The sequence below is a fragment of the Mercenaria mercenaria genome, chromosome 3 (genome assembly GCF_021730395.1).
Source record: "Mercenaria mercenaria strain notata chromosome 3, MADL_Memer_1, whole genome shotgun sequence".
In the NCBI taxonomy this organism is placed as follows: domain Eukaryota; kingdom Metazoa; phylum Mollusca; class Bivalvia; order Venerida; family Veneridae; genus Mercenaria; species Mercenaria mercenaria.
The window spans coordinates 37,014,628-37,030,911 of NC_069363.1; the positions used below are offsets into that span (position 1 = coordinate 37,014,628).

The 16,284-nt window shown below is 33.5% G+C and overlaps 1 protein-coding gene across 8 annotated transcripts in view; it reads right to left on the reverse strand.

Annotated features, from left to right (window-relative positions):
- Nucleotides 1–9,488: 9,488 nt before the first annotated feature.
- Nucleotides 9,489–16,284, reverse strand: part of LOC123525830 (cytosolic carboxypeptidase-like protein 5) — a 64,136-nt gene continuing 57,340 nt past the window's right edge. For all 8 annotated transcript variants that reach the window (XM_053538209.1, XM_053538215.1, XM_053538214.1 and 5 more), the window contains one exon: nucleotides 9,489–16,186. In XM_053538209.1, coding sequence (XP_053394184.1) covers nucleotides 16,067–16,186 — 120 coding nt within the window. In that variant the 3' untranslated portion in view covers nucleotides 9,489–16,066. The remainder of the gene's footprint in view (nucleotides 16,187–16,284) is intronic.

A 16,284-nucleotide genomic window follows, 5' to 3' on the forward strand; every position in this document is an offset into this window, starting at 1 on the left:
CCTAAAATACTGGCCCTATTACAAAATAATTTCACAAATATTTTTCTTGCGTGACTGTTCAAGCAAGGTGTGGAACTCAGGTGAGCGATCTAGGGCCAACAAAGCCCTCTTGTTGTTATACGTAACAGCACTTATCATTAAGATAATTATTTGTATTACATAAACGGTTTAAACCTGCTAATTTTTCTTCCCTCAAAAAAGTAAATATACACAAGTCATAGTGTCAAATAGGAATTGCGACATTTAGCGTTGGTGTTGCGACATATAACGGTGGGCAAATTTTTGCGACATTTAACGTTAAAGGTGCGACATTTAGCGGCAGACGATTTTGCGACATTTAGCGGTGGTTGCGACATTTAACGCCAACCTTGCGATATTTAACGGTGGTTGCGACATTTAGCGGCGTTGCGACATTTAACGTTGCCACACTGCTTATTACGTAAGCAAAGTAGTAGAATCAATGTACTTATCGATGTATTTATCGAACACACCAAGTATTTTCTCTTAACAGAAACATAACCACTTACTAGTATACAATATACTCCTGGATTAAAGCAATTTTAGGTTAAATATGTATTTATTCAGAAGACGTTTATATCTATTATTATTATGACGAGCATAATGCAAGAAAAAAGCAAGAACATCAGTAACACATAAACAAAATACTACTGAATTAGGATAATGAGCTGTTATGATACATGTAACATTCTCTAAAATTTTACAAGACTGACTAAACGGATTGAAGTACAATGCATTTTCACAACGTATATTTAATCTAACGGTAACTCAATGTCATAACGAAGCTTTCTAGCTCTTGATGAGACCCCAGGTGCCCAGTCGCACATTTTCACCGGCAGTCCGCAAGAGAACAGGACGGTTTCCTTTTTTATAAAGAAGTATACATCCAATATTAGGTTTCGAACACGCAGTGGTGAGGCGGAAGTGATTCGAAGTCAGTGATATGGTACTTAATTTAGGTAATTCATGGCGGGTGATGGAGCACATACCTATAGCTGTTTTTGTGATAGTTTATAACATCTATATAATGACACTAAATAAGCACACTCGGTTCGTTTCTGTTTATGAAATTCAAGAAATTTGCAACACTTCGGAATTCATGTGTCAAAGACTATTTAGATCGTCTACAGTATTTTACGTTTTATTGGTAACTTTTAGTTTCGATATAGTGACTATGTATGGTTACAGTATTCATTATTTTGAAGATCACGCATTTACAAATCATGATTGCTGTATAAAAAATAAGCACGAAAATGTATCTAAATTCTGTTAAAATCTTCAAAGTCAAAGATTTGCTGATGTATCTTTGACATAATAATGAGCATAAACCCTGACTAAATGTTAGGGAACTCAACGTATGTCTGACCCTAAACTTAACATTCTTATTAAACTAGTGCCACAGAGAACACTGCTATGTCGTTAAAAGCCTTAACCCACAAACGAAATGAGAAAAACATAAAAGCCCTATAATAAGCAAGCTATGTTTGGATTGCTCCTGGATGCAGCTGTCATTTGAATGTAATTACTTTCAAAATGTTATAACATTCATAGCAAACTATGTTCATGATAAATGTAACGATGCTGATTTCAATAATGCTATAAAAATGTATATAGATGTTTGCATCTGGTGAATAAATCTGTAAGAAGAGCTTTTCGAAGCAAAGAATGCAACCAAGCAAAAATAACAACAGACTCGTTTTGTTTGAGTTTCTTTAGATATGTTTTTTCTTACAAGGACACATTATGAATTATATAGAAGTCATATAGTTGCAAATTCTAAACAATAACTTTATAAGGAAAAATAATTTCTTCTCTAATTTCCTATTTTTCGCCTCCTACCTGCTTTCTTTGTCACATAAACATACACATTTTAGTACAACTAACAACCTATTTTTTAAATGTTATATTATTTTCTATTTTGTTTTTGCGTTCGTGTGTGTAACATGATTATTACTTAAAAACCTATAATAAGAATAAAACAAATGTAGATGAATAAACTGCAAGCAGCACTTTATAAGTTACCGTGATTTAACATGATAAACGTAAATATTTAAGGAGAGAGTTTCAAATAAGCTTTCAGCTTCCTACTCAAACCTGTATACCTTTTTGATATATGTACATGTTGTAAATGAATTGTGATTAATAAAATATTGTTTAAACCAAGGAAAAGTACTGTTTAAAATGAGCAAATGATGCAAAACCACATGTAATTCCGAAGACGAGGGCTTATTGAATTTGCCACACCTAGAATAAACAAGACTTACTAAGCTTACAGAACTGATGCATTAAGGATGTCATTACTTCTTAATTCATGCAATTCCTTTTCTTGTATTCAAATTTATGCATTCCACCTATTGTTCATACTTCATACAACAACATCTGAATGTTAAAAGAAGTCACATTAGGTTACTTTGCTAAACTTGTCAAGACGAGGGCTATGATGGCGCTAGATCGCTCACTAGTGTTTTTTTTTTATTAAGATGACTTAACAATAATGGTAGATGTTCAGCCAAGGGGCATTATTGAGCAACACTTCAAAATTCAACAAGTGGTTGAATATAAGATGATGTTATAAGAATTTTTTTTACTCTTGAAACAATTCTTTTGACAAATTGACAATTGACAATTTTAACATTATGTATTTGTTAAGGGTAATATTTCTGTGTCAAACCTTCAAATTGGGAGGAAATTTTGTCTGAAGATGTTTCTATTTTTAGCCCTACTGGCATCGATTTTATAAAGGGTCATAAAAGAAACATTTGTGTGAAATTATCTTAGATTTCTGTTAAGATGTTTCAAAGTTCCAACTATACATGTATAGTGAAATTTTATTACATCTACGTTTTTATAAAGGGCTGAAAATAAAAATAATCGAACAACATGTCTTTCTAAACCGCTAGTCTGATTAACAATCTTTTCTTTTGATAACCCTCTACCTTAATCTATTTCATACAAAAATGAACACTCGAAGGTATGGCCATTTTACAATATACGAAAAAAGTGGAAACTTAAACATCTCTTTGCCTGAAACTGCTGGTCCGATTTTAAAAAATGTTTCTAGATTGACCCTTTACCAAGATTGTTCAAATAATGTTAAAGTTAAAATAAAATAGCAAAACATTTGCCGACGGTGGATATTAAAAATTTCGACATCACAGTAAAGTGCTTTCAGTAAATGAATGTCTCACTACTAGTCAAAAATAAGAAAGCTCACATTTACAATATGCACCATTAGGTGTTACAGGCTAGTAAATTATATAACATAAACATTGTTTCGTATTCTAGTAAATTTACTATTTAGGCCCTTTAGTACTTTTTGTATCCTAATACCGAAGCCGCAAAAGATATGAATTGACAAATGCTATGATAACGCTGTGATAACACGGTATTGTTCAAAACAAAAACTGACATCATCAGCTACAGCTACATGCAAGCAAGACCTTGCGATTCTTTATGAGAACACGCTACGTGTGACAGTTTCAAATGTTAGCAGAAAACACTTTGATAAAAGTTCACGCATCCGACAATTACACATAGGTGTCCAACGTCTAAAAATGTCATTATTTAGCTTACAATTTTATCTAAATAAAATATAAAATGGTTCTTGAATTCACATAATTTCTGCAAAGCCGTGTAACTTTGATTATGCAACATTATAACACGAGGACCATGTCATCGAAAAGCTGTACTAGATAAACGGTTATAGGTCATCAATCGTGTGTGTGGAACCTTTCAGTTTTCGGAAACCTTTCTTAACTTTTATATACATGTATTTATATTACATTGACTGCCTTATTATTACTGTTATAGCGTTTACATATTCGTATTAAAACTATCGTTTTTAAATAATTATTTGTGACAGGTTTTATAAATAAGCATGGTCATCCCATGACCATAGAGTGCATCGAGTTCTTTCTTCCAATACTGTGTTATTATAGAGGCATAACTTTACTTAGTACTTTGGGGAAACTTTTTACACGCATTTTAAATGAAAGGTTAAACAGCTGGGCTGAAAAATATTTCATATACATTGAAGCTTAGTCGGGTTTTCGAAAAGGAATGAGTACTCTGGCTAATATATTTATTCTTAATCATTGCTTTGACAAGGGAAAAACACTTTTTTGCGCATTTGTGGACTTCAAAAAGGCCTTTGATTTTGTTGTTAAGGGTATTCTTTGGTTCAAACTTATCAGCTATGATGTACTTGGTAAAATACTTAATGTTCTTAAATCTATGTATAACAATGTCAAGTCAAAAATTAAAAGCATGGAGTCGTTAAGTGAAAGTTTCTCTATTCGCTAGGAGTTACACAAGGGGAGAATGTATCTCCCTTTCTATTTAGCATATATTTAAATGATACTGAAGAGACATTTTTAGTGAAAGGCATCGAAGGGATAGACATTGATTGCATAAAAATTTGTTTGTTGTTATATGCGGATGATATCATTTTATTTGCGAAAACAGCTCAAGATCTGCAAGAATCTTTAAACGTTTTAGCCGAATATTGTGATAGATGGAAACTAACTGTTAATACAGAAAAGACAAAAGTTATGATTTTAGTAGAAAAAGGGAGGCTTAGCCAAAATATCAATTTAAATAATAAGAATATTGAGCTAGAAATAGTGATTAAATTTAAATATCTTAGTATCTTGTTTACCTCAGGTGGTTCTTTTAATGAGACTGACAAAATGCTTTCAGGACAGGCACTTAAGACAATTTTTAAATGAATAAATACCTTTATAAGTTCACAGATTAGATACATTTTTGATAAACTCATTATTCTAATTTTGAATTATTCAAGTGGGGTTTATGGTTTTAATAAAGGTGTACAGGTAGAACGAACACATCTAAGCGTCTGTAAAAGGTTACTCGGGGTGAAAATTACCACACAGAACAGTTTTATTTATGCTGAAACAGGTAGATACAACTTAGAAATAGAAAGACATTACAATATTATAAAGTATTGGTTGAAAATTAGCAATTGTGACCAAGTTAAATATACTAAACAAGTATATATTTCTTTGAAGAATTGTATAGATCTAAATCCTCGCAAAATAAACTTGGTCTCCAAGGTGAAATACCTGCTATTAAAATTAGGATTATATCATGTTTGGCTTGCTCAGAGTGTAGGAGACACTAAGATCTTTCTTCATATTTTAAAACAGCGTCTAAGGGATATTTACACACAAGATTTGAACACATCTATAAATGAATCCAGTCGAGCACTATTTTACAAGAATATATTTTAGTTCAGTCTCAGTAATTACTTAACAGTTATAAATATAAAGAAGTTCAGAATAGCATTAACAAGATTGGTGATGTCATCGCATAGATTGGCTGTTGAGACTGGTAGATGGAGTCGTCCAAATAATATACCTTATGAAAATGAAATATGTACTAACTGTCAGATATTAGAGGATAAGTATCATTTTGTCATTGAATGTCAGGAGTTTGTAGATTGAAGAAAACAGTATATCACGAGGTATTTCTGGCATCATCCAAGTTATTTTAGATTTTTGCAATTATTTATTTATGAAAATACTAAAGATACTCGAAATCTCGCAACGTAACTATGTCTTTAAAGCTTTCGAAAAAAGGAAGTATCTCAATGGTATGTACGTTTAAATAGCTAATACACGTTTGGGTTATCCAGTTTGTCTCTCCCAAAGCTGTGTTATAAACGGATACCTATGAATTATTGAAACAATTGTTAAGCTTGTATTTACATATCTGCTGTCTTGCCATACATGTTATATTTATTACTTTGTATGTATATTGAAGATATGCAGAAGGATCTTGTTTGATTTATTGCATAATAAAGATTCTTCTTCTTATTCTTCTTGTAACATAATATAAGTGATTATATGCGATTTAAAGACAGGAGAATAATATATACACAGTATTTATCAGAGGTGTACATTTTAATAATATAATTACTAAATATATATTACCTACGGGCCTCATACAAGTAAATGCAATGGAAGTATGTTGATTTAAAGATCATAAAGCGATACATTTATAAATACCTTGCTGATCTATGTCTTCATAATACTTTTTAATATTAACGATAATTAGAGATATTATTCACTATTCTAATATCGTATTGCTCTACAATAAAATTAAAATGTCATTTTTTCTTCTCGGCAGGAACTTCTCCAGACGATATTTCCACGGTTATATATATTAAATGTCTTGCGGAGACACTTACGAACGTGTTTATATTCGATATTAGGTCAAAGTCGTATATTACTTTAATCACAGCCACACATTTGATTATCTTGGTCAGCTCATATGAAAATATATTTATGTCTCTGTATAACCGTGGTTAAATGGAAACTGTCATGCAATGTATCTGAGAGAATAATGTCAGCCGAAGTGCATTTTTATCAAAATCTGTCAATCCGTTGAAAATAGTTGTGATTGTATACTGGGAGTTAGAAGTGTATTTCTGACATTAATCGCAAAATTGTAAATTATAAATGATTTTCGGAAAAATATATCATATCATTTTTTTCTTTTATCAAGGGAATAACACAGCGGCATATTGGGTAACATGAGTTAATTGTAATTGATTATCGCTTGAAAAATTGAGCAATAATCACTTTGTAACTGCATCGAGCACAAATTTCATATTACAATTTTGGGTCCTATTACATTTAGCAACTTACTGATGAAACTACATCTGTCGGACCACCTTCCCACTTCGCCAGTTGGGCTTGGACATTCTATTGTAAAAGGTCAGCCTCATGCTGGTTCCCAGTGAAGTGGAAGAGGATATTGTCATCCGCAGAAATCCGGGATTCTGAGTAGGCAGCGTTTTGATGAAGGCAAGAAAAAGAAGATGCCTCAAGACAGTTCCCTGGGGGTACGCCCATGGGTTGACTCCTCATATTCTAAAATTACTTGTTGTTTATAATTACTGAGGCAGGCTTCTTTCTACTTAAGTGTCTTTCCTACTGTAACTTATAGAAAGAAATTTGTTAAGGACCTTGCCGAATGCCTGAAGAAAGTTAAACAGTGTGTCATAAGGCTTTTGTAGTTTCAACAGTCATATTTAGAGGGAGAAATCATCCTTTTAGAGACTCAGAACTTCATTAATTTGTTAAGGTTTAGTAGTATATCATCAAAACCCGGAAGTATTTGGTAAACATGAGAAATTTTAATCAAGACAATCGACCAGTCCATTACATGTTCTAACGTGATGTCCCGAAGTACTAGATACTTAAAATATTTTCTAAAAGTTGCCCCCCCCCCCCCTCTTTAACAAGAGCACCGCCTTGCGGGTGCTGACGCTCATCTGATTTTTTTTGTGTAATAGAAATATTGTCCTACCCATGATTTTCTAAGTCTAAAAAGGGCCATCATTCTTGCAAAAAGCAAGATAGAGTTATGTTTCTTGATGTACAGTGTCCCCTTATGATGGTGAAAAACTGTTGCAAGTTTTAAAGCAATAGCTTTGATAGTTTATGAGAAAAGTTGACTTAAACATAATACTCAACCAAGAAAATGATTTTCTAAGTCCAAAAGGGGCAATAATTATTGCAAAAAGCAGGATGGAGTTACGCTGCTTGCTGTACAGGGTCAGCTTATGATGGTGAACAAGTGTTGCAAGTTTCAAAGCAATAGCTTTGATAGTTTAAGAGAAAAAGTTGACCTAAACATAAAACTTAACCAAGAAATCTGATATTTTCTAAGTCCAAAAGGGGCCATAAATCTTGCAAAAAGCAGGACAGAGTTATGTTTCTTGCTGTACAGGGTCAACTTATGATGGTGAACAAGTGTTGCAAGTTTTAAAGCAATAGCTTTGATAGTTTAGGATAAAAGCTGACCTAAACATAAAACTTAACCAAGAAAACTGATTTTCTAAGTCCAAAAGGGGCAATAAATCTTGCAAAAAGCAAGATGGAGTTATGTTTCTTGATGTACTGGGTCTGCTTATGATGGTGAACAAGCATTCCAAGTTTCAAAGCAATAGCTTTGATAGTTTGGGAGAAAAGTTGACCTAAACATAAAACTTAACCAAGAAATCTGATATTTTCTAAGTACAAAAGGGGCCATAAATCTTGCAAAAAGCAAGATGGAGTTATGTTTCTTGCTATACAGGGTCAGCTTATGATGGTGAACAATTATTCCAAGTTTCAAAGCAATAGCTTTGACAGTTTAGGAGAAAAGCTGACCTAAACATAAAACTTAACCAGGCAACACTGACGCCCACGCCAACGCCAACAAACGCTCAAGTGATGACAATAACTCATCATTTCTTTTCAAAAAATCAGATGAGCTAAAAATGAATACCATTTGTAAAGAAACAAGTAGCTGCGTTCAATAAACGCTTGATGCCCCCGGTGGCATGTCGATACAAAGCAAACTAAGTCCAAAACGAGGTCATGGTCAAGGTCAAACTGAGGTCAGGTGATGTTTGAAGATGAAGAATGGTCATAGGTTACATCTATATTAGTATCAATTCATTCTTGTAAGCGGTATTGATGCTAGACGAAACTGTCCCATTTGGTTAACCAAGAGATGGCCCATATAAAGCAACCTTAGTCCAAAATGAGGTCAAGGTCAATGCCAAACTGAGGTCAGGTGATGTCTGAAGATGAGGAATGGCCACAGGTTACATCTGCATTAGTATCAAGTCATTCTAGTGAGGGGTATTGATGCTAGACGGAACGGTCCCATTTCGTTAACCTCGTACGGACGAACGAACGGACGGACAGGACAATCACTATATGCCTCCCGCATCAGTAGATGCCGGGGCATAATAAAAGTAAATAGTTCCTGAAAACTACGTTTCAACTATTTACGTGAAATTTCAGCGCTCATGGACATTATTGAAAATGCATCAAAACAAAGATATGAAACAGTTCTTTGAAATTGGCGAGTTTTAAAGGCACTGAACTGTCCGAAGACCCTTTATGCAGTCCTTTTCTGGAAGTCAGTGTATATATCAATAAAGTAACAATAACAATTATTGTTTTGTAGGGTAATATACATGTTTTATATGCTGTTCAATTTTCATGTACAACAACCCTTTCTGATTTGGTGTTCTCTGATTTTTTTTCTCAAATTATGGAGCTAAGTGTTAAATCACAAATCATGTTTTCACAGAGTTAGGTGCAAGCCTGTTATAATTGTGACTTCATATACAGAAAAAAAAAACATCAAAAAAATACACACTTTTCCACAATGTGTCACCCTGAAGCCTTTTTCGGGTGAAAATTGAAATAAATTTTGGGTATCATTTTGTTTGGCTCTGCTCTCACCCAATATGCATTTTCTTGAATGCCTTATTCCATCCCGTTCACAAACAAACCATTATTTAATAACAGTCACCTCTTTTTTACCGAGTATGAACTACAATATATGCACCCTGATAAATTTTAGTGTCATTCATTGGATCAGTTCAGTTACATCAGATGGAAGCCCTACTGAACAATATGCATCTTTAGTAAACAAATGACAAAGTGTGGCTTTCAAAAGATTTATTAGGCCTTGTTGAGTTTCACATGAAATAAAAGTCGCTTTAACACAAACATGACAATATATATGACAGTGGAAGGGTGATACGACAGATTTCAAAGTAGGTTATCAATGACAACATTTTTTCTTAACTAATGACAGACATAAGACGTCATACAAATGTAGAACTAACTATGTCATGTTTACGCCACTCTGTGCTTCTAACATTGTCATGTTAATGCCACTCCTTATTTCATGACACAAGAAACTGATATGAAATATGAAATGTATGTAATATACATGTTATTTTACCTCCTTTGGATTCACTAAAGGTCCATTCCTCAATAAATGACAAATAGTCAAAAAAAAACCAGTTGGTTTCTGTATAAAGTAATGCTTTTGGTCTAGTGTTCACAACATTACAAAAATGTACAATACTTTTCAAGGAAAGGGGTGTATATTTCATAACATGTAAGTATCATGAATGACATAAATATACTCCTAACATACAAAAAAAAGTGAAATCAATTGAAGCATTAACTGTGGCACTTTGATTAAAACAAACAAAAAGCTATAAATGTATAATTTGAGTGAATAAATAAATAAAAATAGATATAGATATAATTATTGGAATTATCACAATAGAAATAAAGGTATATGAAAAAATAAACTAGAAAATGCTTTTGTAAAAAAGCGCATGTCTCCCCCAATGCAAAGTCCTATAGGCAAGAAGTCAATAGGTGTCAGGAGCGAAAGTTAAAGAGACACTGATGGTTGCCTGCAATAGGGATCATCTACTTGGCATGTCCAGTCATCCCGCTAAATTTCGACACTATTGGCCTAGTGGTTCTCAAGTCACTGTTCAGGCTCCTGTGACCTTGACCTTTGATCAAGTGACCTCAAAATAAATAGGGGTCATCTACTCTGCATGTCCAATCATCCTATTAAGTTTCAACATTGTAGATCAAGTGGTTCTCAAGTTATTTCCAAAAAATGATTTTACATGAACAGGCCCCTGTGACCTTGACTTTTAATAGACTGACCCCAAAATCAATAGGGGTCATCTACTCTGCATGTTCAATCATCCTATGAAGTTTCAACATTCTGGGTCAAGTGGTTCTCAAGTTATTGATCGGGACTGGTTATCAATGTTCAGGCCCCTGTGACCTTGACCTTTAACGGAGTGACCCCAAAAACAATAGGGGTCATTTACTCTGCATGAACAATCATCCTATGAAGTTTCAACATTCTGGGTCGAGAGGTTCTCAAGTTATTGATTGGAAATGGTTTTCCATGTTCAGGCCCTTGTGGCCTTGACCTTTCACAGAGTAACCTTAAAATCGTTAGGGGTCATCTACCCTGCATGACCAATCATCCTATGAAGTTTCATCATTCTGGGTCAAGTGGTTCTCAAGTTACTGACAAGAAATGGTTTTCCATGTTCAGGCCCCTGTGACCTTGACCTTTCACAGAGTGACCCTAAAATCGTTAGGGGTCATATACCCTGCATGACCAATAATCCTATGAAGTTTCATCATTCTGGGTCAAGTGGTTCTGAAGTTACTGACAAGAAATGGTTTTCCATGTTCAGGCCCCTGTGACCTTGACCTTTCACAGAGTGACCCTAAAATCGTTAGGGGTCATCTACTCTGCATGACCAATCATCCTATTAAGTTTCATAATTCTGGGTCAAGAGGTTCTCAAGTTACTGACAAGAAATGGTTTTCCATGTTCAGGCCCCTGTGACCTTGACCTTTCACAGAGTGACCCCAAAATCGTTAGGGGTCATCTACTCTGCATGACCAATCATCCTATTAAGTTTCAACATTCTGCGTCAAGTGGTTCTCAAGTTACTGACCGGAAATGGTTTTCCATGTTCAGGCCCCTGTGACCTTGACCTTTGACGGAGTGACCCCAAAATGAATAGGGGTCATCTACTCTTCATGACCAATCATCGTATGAAGTTTCAACATTCTGGGTCAAGTGGTTCTCTAGTTATTGATCGGAAATGGTTTTCAATGTTCAGGCCCCTGTGACCTTGACCTTTGACGGAGTGACCCCAAAATCAATAGGGGTCATCTATCGTATGAAGTTTCAACATTCTGGGTCAAGTGGTTCTCTAGTTATTGATCGGAAATGGTTTTCAATGTTCAGGCCCCTGTGACCTTGACCTTTGACGAAGTGACCCCAAAAACAATAGGGGTCGTCTACTCCAGCAGCCCTACAACCCTATGAAGTTTGAAGGTTCTAGGTCAAATGGTTCTCCAGTTATTGCTCGGAAATGAAGTGTGACGTACGGATGGACGGACGGACGGAAGGATGGACAGACAGGGCAAAAACAATATGTCTCCTGGGGGAGACATAAATATCACTTTCTGTAAAAGGTTTTGTTCACTAAATACTCTCTTTAACATTTGAACCGATGGTAATAAAAGAAATTTTAAAATATTTATCTTTCATTCATAAAATAAAACAAACTTGTGTGAGCCAAACTGCTAAAATGTTAAAAATATCTCATGAGACCTTTTAATAATACAGCAAGAGTCATTATAGTATCTGTGTTGTATATTTTAAAACTGGAGCAAGCTGACTTTAAGAAATGCTTAATTGGTTGAATCAAAAACAACTGGTAAAATTTTAAGTATAAAAAGTTAAATACTTTCTGTAAGGAATATATATATAAGATACTAAACAAAATTCCCATAGACCTCAACAGTATCTGTATGGCCACATAAACATATTTGTGAATATTCAAATCTTTTCTGCAGTCAGACAGACATGTTTTTAGTACTTGAAGTCAACTATGTAATATGTTAATTGGTAAATTTATAAATAAGTATACAATGTATATGCTGTAATAAGACGTAAGTGCCAACACAGTCATAAATTACAACATCAAACAAGACTTATCTTACTACAAACACTACATTCAATGCCCTTCTATAAGCCTGTTACTATGCAAAACAATGCAAAACTGACATGCCCTTTAGTCTCACTATAACACCATAATTATATGGTTTTAACAATTTCTTTCGAAAGAAAATAATAGTGCACCATGGTAATCAAATCCACTTCCCATCAGCAGTATCAATAAACTGGGATAGTTAACCATACAATTCTACAGGTACAAACCTGGTAAACCCAAAAACAACAAAAAAAAAACAAAAAGAAAACTTACTTGTTAAACACATAGCTTACCATTAAATCTGTTATCATTTGAATTCTTTCATTAGTATATGATGCAAATAGCTAAATCTCTGGGTTAATGAATAAAACCTTTATACCTTTCCAGACAACTGCCATTAGTTCCCCAACCATCAACTTTGTGTCCTCCATTTCCAGTTTGTTTCTTTAAACTTGCATCTTATAAGGGTTTATGAAAAAACAACTTGTCTCTAAATGTTAAACATAATCTCACACAACAAATACCTCATTATCATGGCAAGATATTCAATCTTAACTAAACATCAACACTAATTAATCTGCTTCCGATACTAGTATTTAAATCCCGGGTATAGTTTTAAATTTCAAAATGAAAACTTGTCTGTCTACTACAAAGAAATATTATATTTGAAATATATCACAAGTACTCATTCTGACAAACACATGCAAAAAAAGTTGGAAGACGTTATACATATACCTCGTCTTATATATATAATACTACCGTTCAGATAATTCACAACAGAAAGACACAAATATGAAGCCATTTGTTTTGCCATATATATTCATTCAAAACTTCCTTCTTAATAAATGCTTAACCACTTATACATGATGTACATGAAAATACTGGAGAAAAAATATGTTGTGCATCTTGTAAGTTATAAACTAGCATATAAAGCCTTTTGCAATTAGCTTTTCACAAATGATTTACACAGCATTCTACAAACCAACAACTTCTATGGCTGTGTGGTTCAGGTAGCAGTCTTTGAATCATTCGACCCTCATTGCTTAGGTTCAAAATCTCACAAAAGGGTGTAAAATTCTTTTATGCTGGAAACCATGCCAGTTTGTGACTAAAATATTGCCCAAAAAAACACCTGGAATCTTTTTTGACTCTGAAATGCTGGAAAGTTGCCGTATGTCCAATAATTGGGTTGACAACTTGTTTCTCAGAGATGCGATTGATGGTCTGCAGTGTTTCACGTTCTGTTACAAACTTTCATCCTTGACATTTTATCTATTGACAACTTCTACCTTGAAAGATCTTACATTAACAAAACATACTGTCTGTATAATATATTAATGCACATACTAGTTGTAACAGTGGACGAAAAAATATTCAAATATAAAAGAAGTAAGAGTTTAGGTCAACTTTTACAAATAAGCAAAAACCCTATCTAACAAGAGCTGTCGGAGGACAGCAAAGCTCGACTATTCAACAGCCTTGTCAATTAAATGAATACAAAAGTTGAAAAAGGGGCATAGCTTTGTACAAATGCAAAACAGGGTTACGGAACCTGCACAGTGCTTATCAGCTCATGACAGTGACAAGTGTGTGAAGTTTCAATCCATTCCCATTAGTGGATACTGAGATACCAGCTTAAAATCGAAAAAGGGACATAATTTTGTAATAAAGCAAAATAGAGATATTGAACCTGTGCAGTGTAAGTCAGTTTATCACAGTGAATAAGTGTGTGAAGTTTCAATCCATTCCCACAAGCAGTTAGTGAGATACCAGCTTACATACAAAAACTTAAAATAACATGACTTAATAAGATGACTAAGCATCTAAAACAAACTTAAATAAGGTCAAATATCCAGTAAGAAAATGACGCTTTTCCTTCAAAATGAAAATCAGTAACAGCTTATGTATAAGATGAAAGCATGATATCATTAATTTCTTTATCTTGTTGTTTCATGTTACGATGACAAATTCCATACACCAGCTGGATGGCTTCCTCTCATAGAGAATTCTACACACCAGCAAGGTTTTGAATCTACTGTATTAAGGAGCAAGTGATTTTAAGTCAGCAACCTTAACCACCCAGAGGCCCCTCTGCATCGTATCAATCCATACAAACAGTGAAAAAACATAATCAATGAAAATCCACATTCAAAAAGTAAGAAAAATATTTTTGGAAACTCTTGTTCAACTTACCAGGCACATACATCTACAAAGATATGATTGCAGCTGTCACTAAAGTACTAGAATGTAACTACTTTTAAAATACTTAGAAATATGCCATCAAATTTTATGAGAAGGCCATTATACCTAACATAGAACAAACATGCACAACAAAAACAGATCTAAAAATGCTGAAAAAATTTGTAGCAATTTCAAATAATGCTAAATGAAGGATATAATAGAACAAGAAGAAAATAATGCCATCATTCCAAGTTAGTTACATTACTTCATGCCCAAATAATGTACTTATTGAACAGATACAAGTACGTCAAATTCCTATAGTTGAATAATGTAAAAACAAAGACACAATTTTTTGGGTAGAAAATACCATAAAATTATCAGTTTACAAGGTTAAATCCTTTTTTAGAGAAAATGACTAAATTTGCCTTTCCTGCAGACAAGGTCTTTCTAAAAGCTACCTAATGAGCATAAACTAGACTATCGCTATGTTTTTGTGTAACAAAACTGAATTACCTACTTAATGACTAATTTCCTACTTTAAACTTTGTGTTTCTTTTTTCGGCATGTCTGTTAACAGCTCTCCACCAATTTTTCCTATCCCATACAAAATCATTAGATATTTAAATGCAGTTAATCAGAGTTTGGTTTCCTAATAGATTTGCTTGAAAATTTGATATTTGATCACTGACACTGATTTAATTTAATCAAGCGCTTAACACATCTCAGACATTAGCTGTTTACAGTATTTATAAAATTTGACTTTCCTATCCTAGTTTTCGAACCAAGACAGGGTTCATTTTGTATAAGTATAAATTTGATAAATATATTTTGCCTAAGGAATGATATAAATATCAAAACAGTTGTAATATATTTGTCTATTATTTGCACTGATAATTAAATATTTTACCAAACTCCACTGAAAGGTGAGTTTGTAAAATTATTATCTCCCTTTTCATTTCAAGACAGAAAATATTTAAATTCTGATGCTGTAAACAGTTTTAAAACTTGACCTTTGGTTCAAACTGTTGAAATATCCAAACATCTATCAAAGGAAAAAACAAAGCTAGATATTATAAATTTTTCATATGAAAGAGTGTAATTACACAATTATATAAAAAACATCGACAAAATATGCATTTCTAATATGGATATACCTCTAGATAGTTTTTTATATTTAAACAAATCTCAGACAGAGATTTTTAAACTTAAAATGTTGATTAAATGTGACCAACCACCTTAAAGAAATCAAACAAGGTTACTTGTCAAAGAAATATTCAAACAATTAATACTATCATCTTTTCATATTCTACACTAGTCTAATGTTATGCAGCTGGACAGAACTCCAAATTTTACTTTAGAACTCTCCTCAAAATGTAAATTGCTTTGATGTACTAAAATAGTGGCATCACAGTTTCAGTTGATGTAGGTATTTCAAACAGTGTCAAAACGTAAATTTAATATTCCAATCCCAGAAGTCAGTATCCATCAAATGTAGAAGTTTCAGTAATCTACCCAGAAGATGTTAAGTTTACTGGGATTAATATTTGCTGATCTTGGTGGAGGTCGCAAGTTTCCAGCTTGGCGCAAATACGTCTCAAGATTCACCATACCTGTGCTGCCCTGAAATAATGTTTTCGTAACATATAGTCTGTCAGTAAGTAAGTTTCAAAGCCTCTTAAGAAATATAGCATTTATTTCCAGATATCTAAAAAAAATAT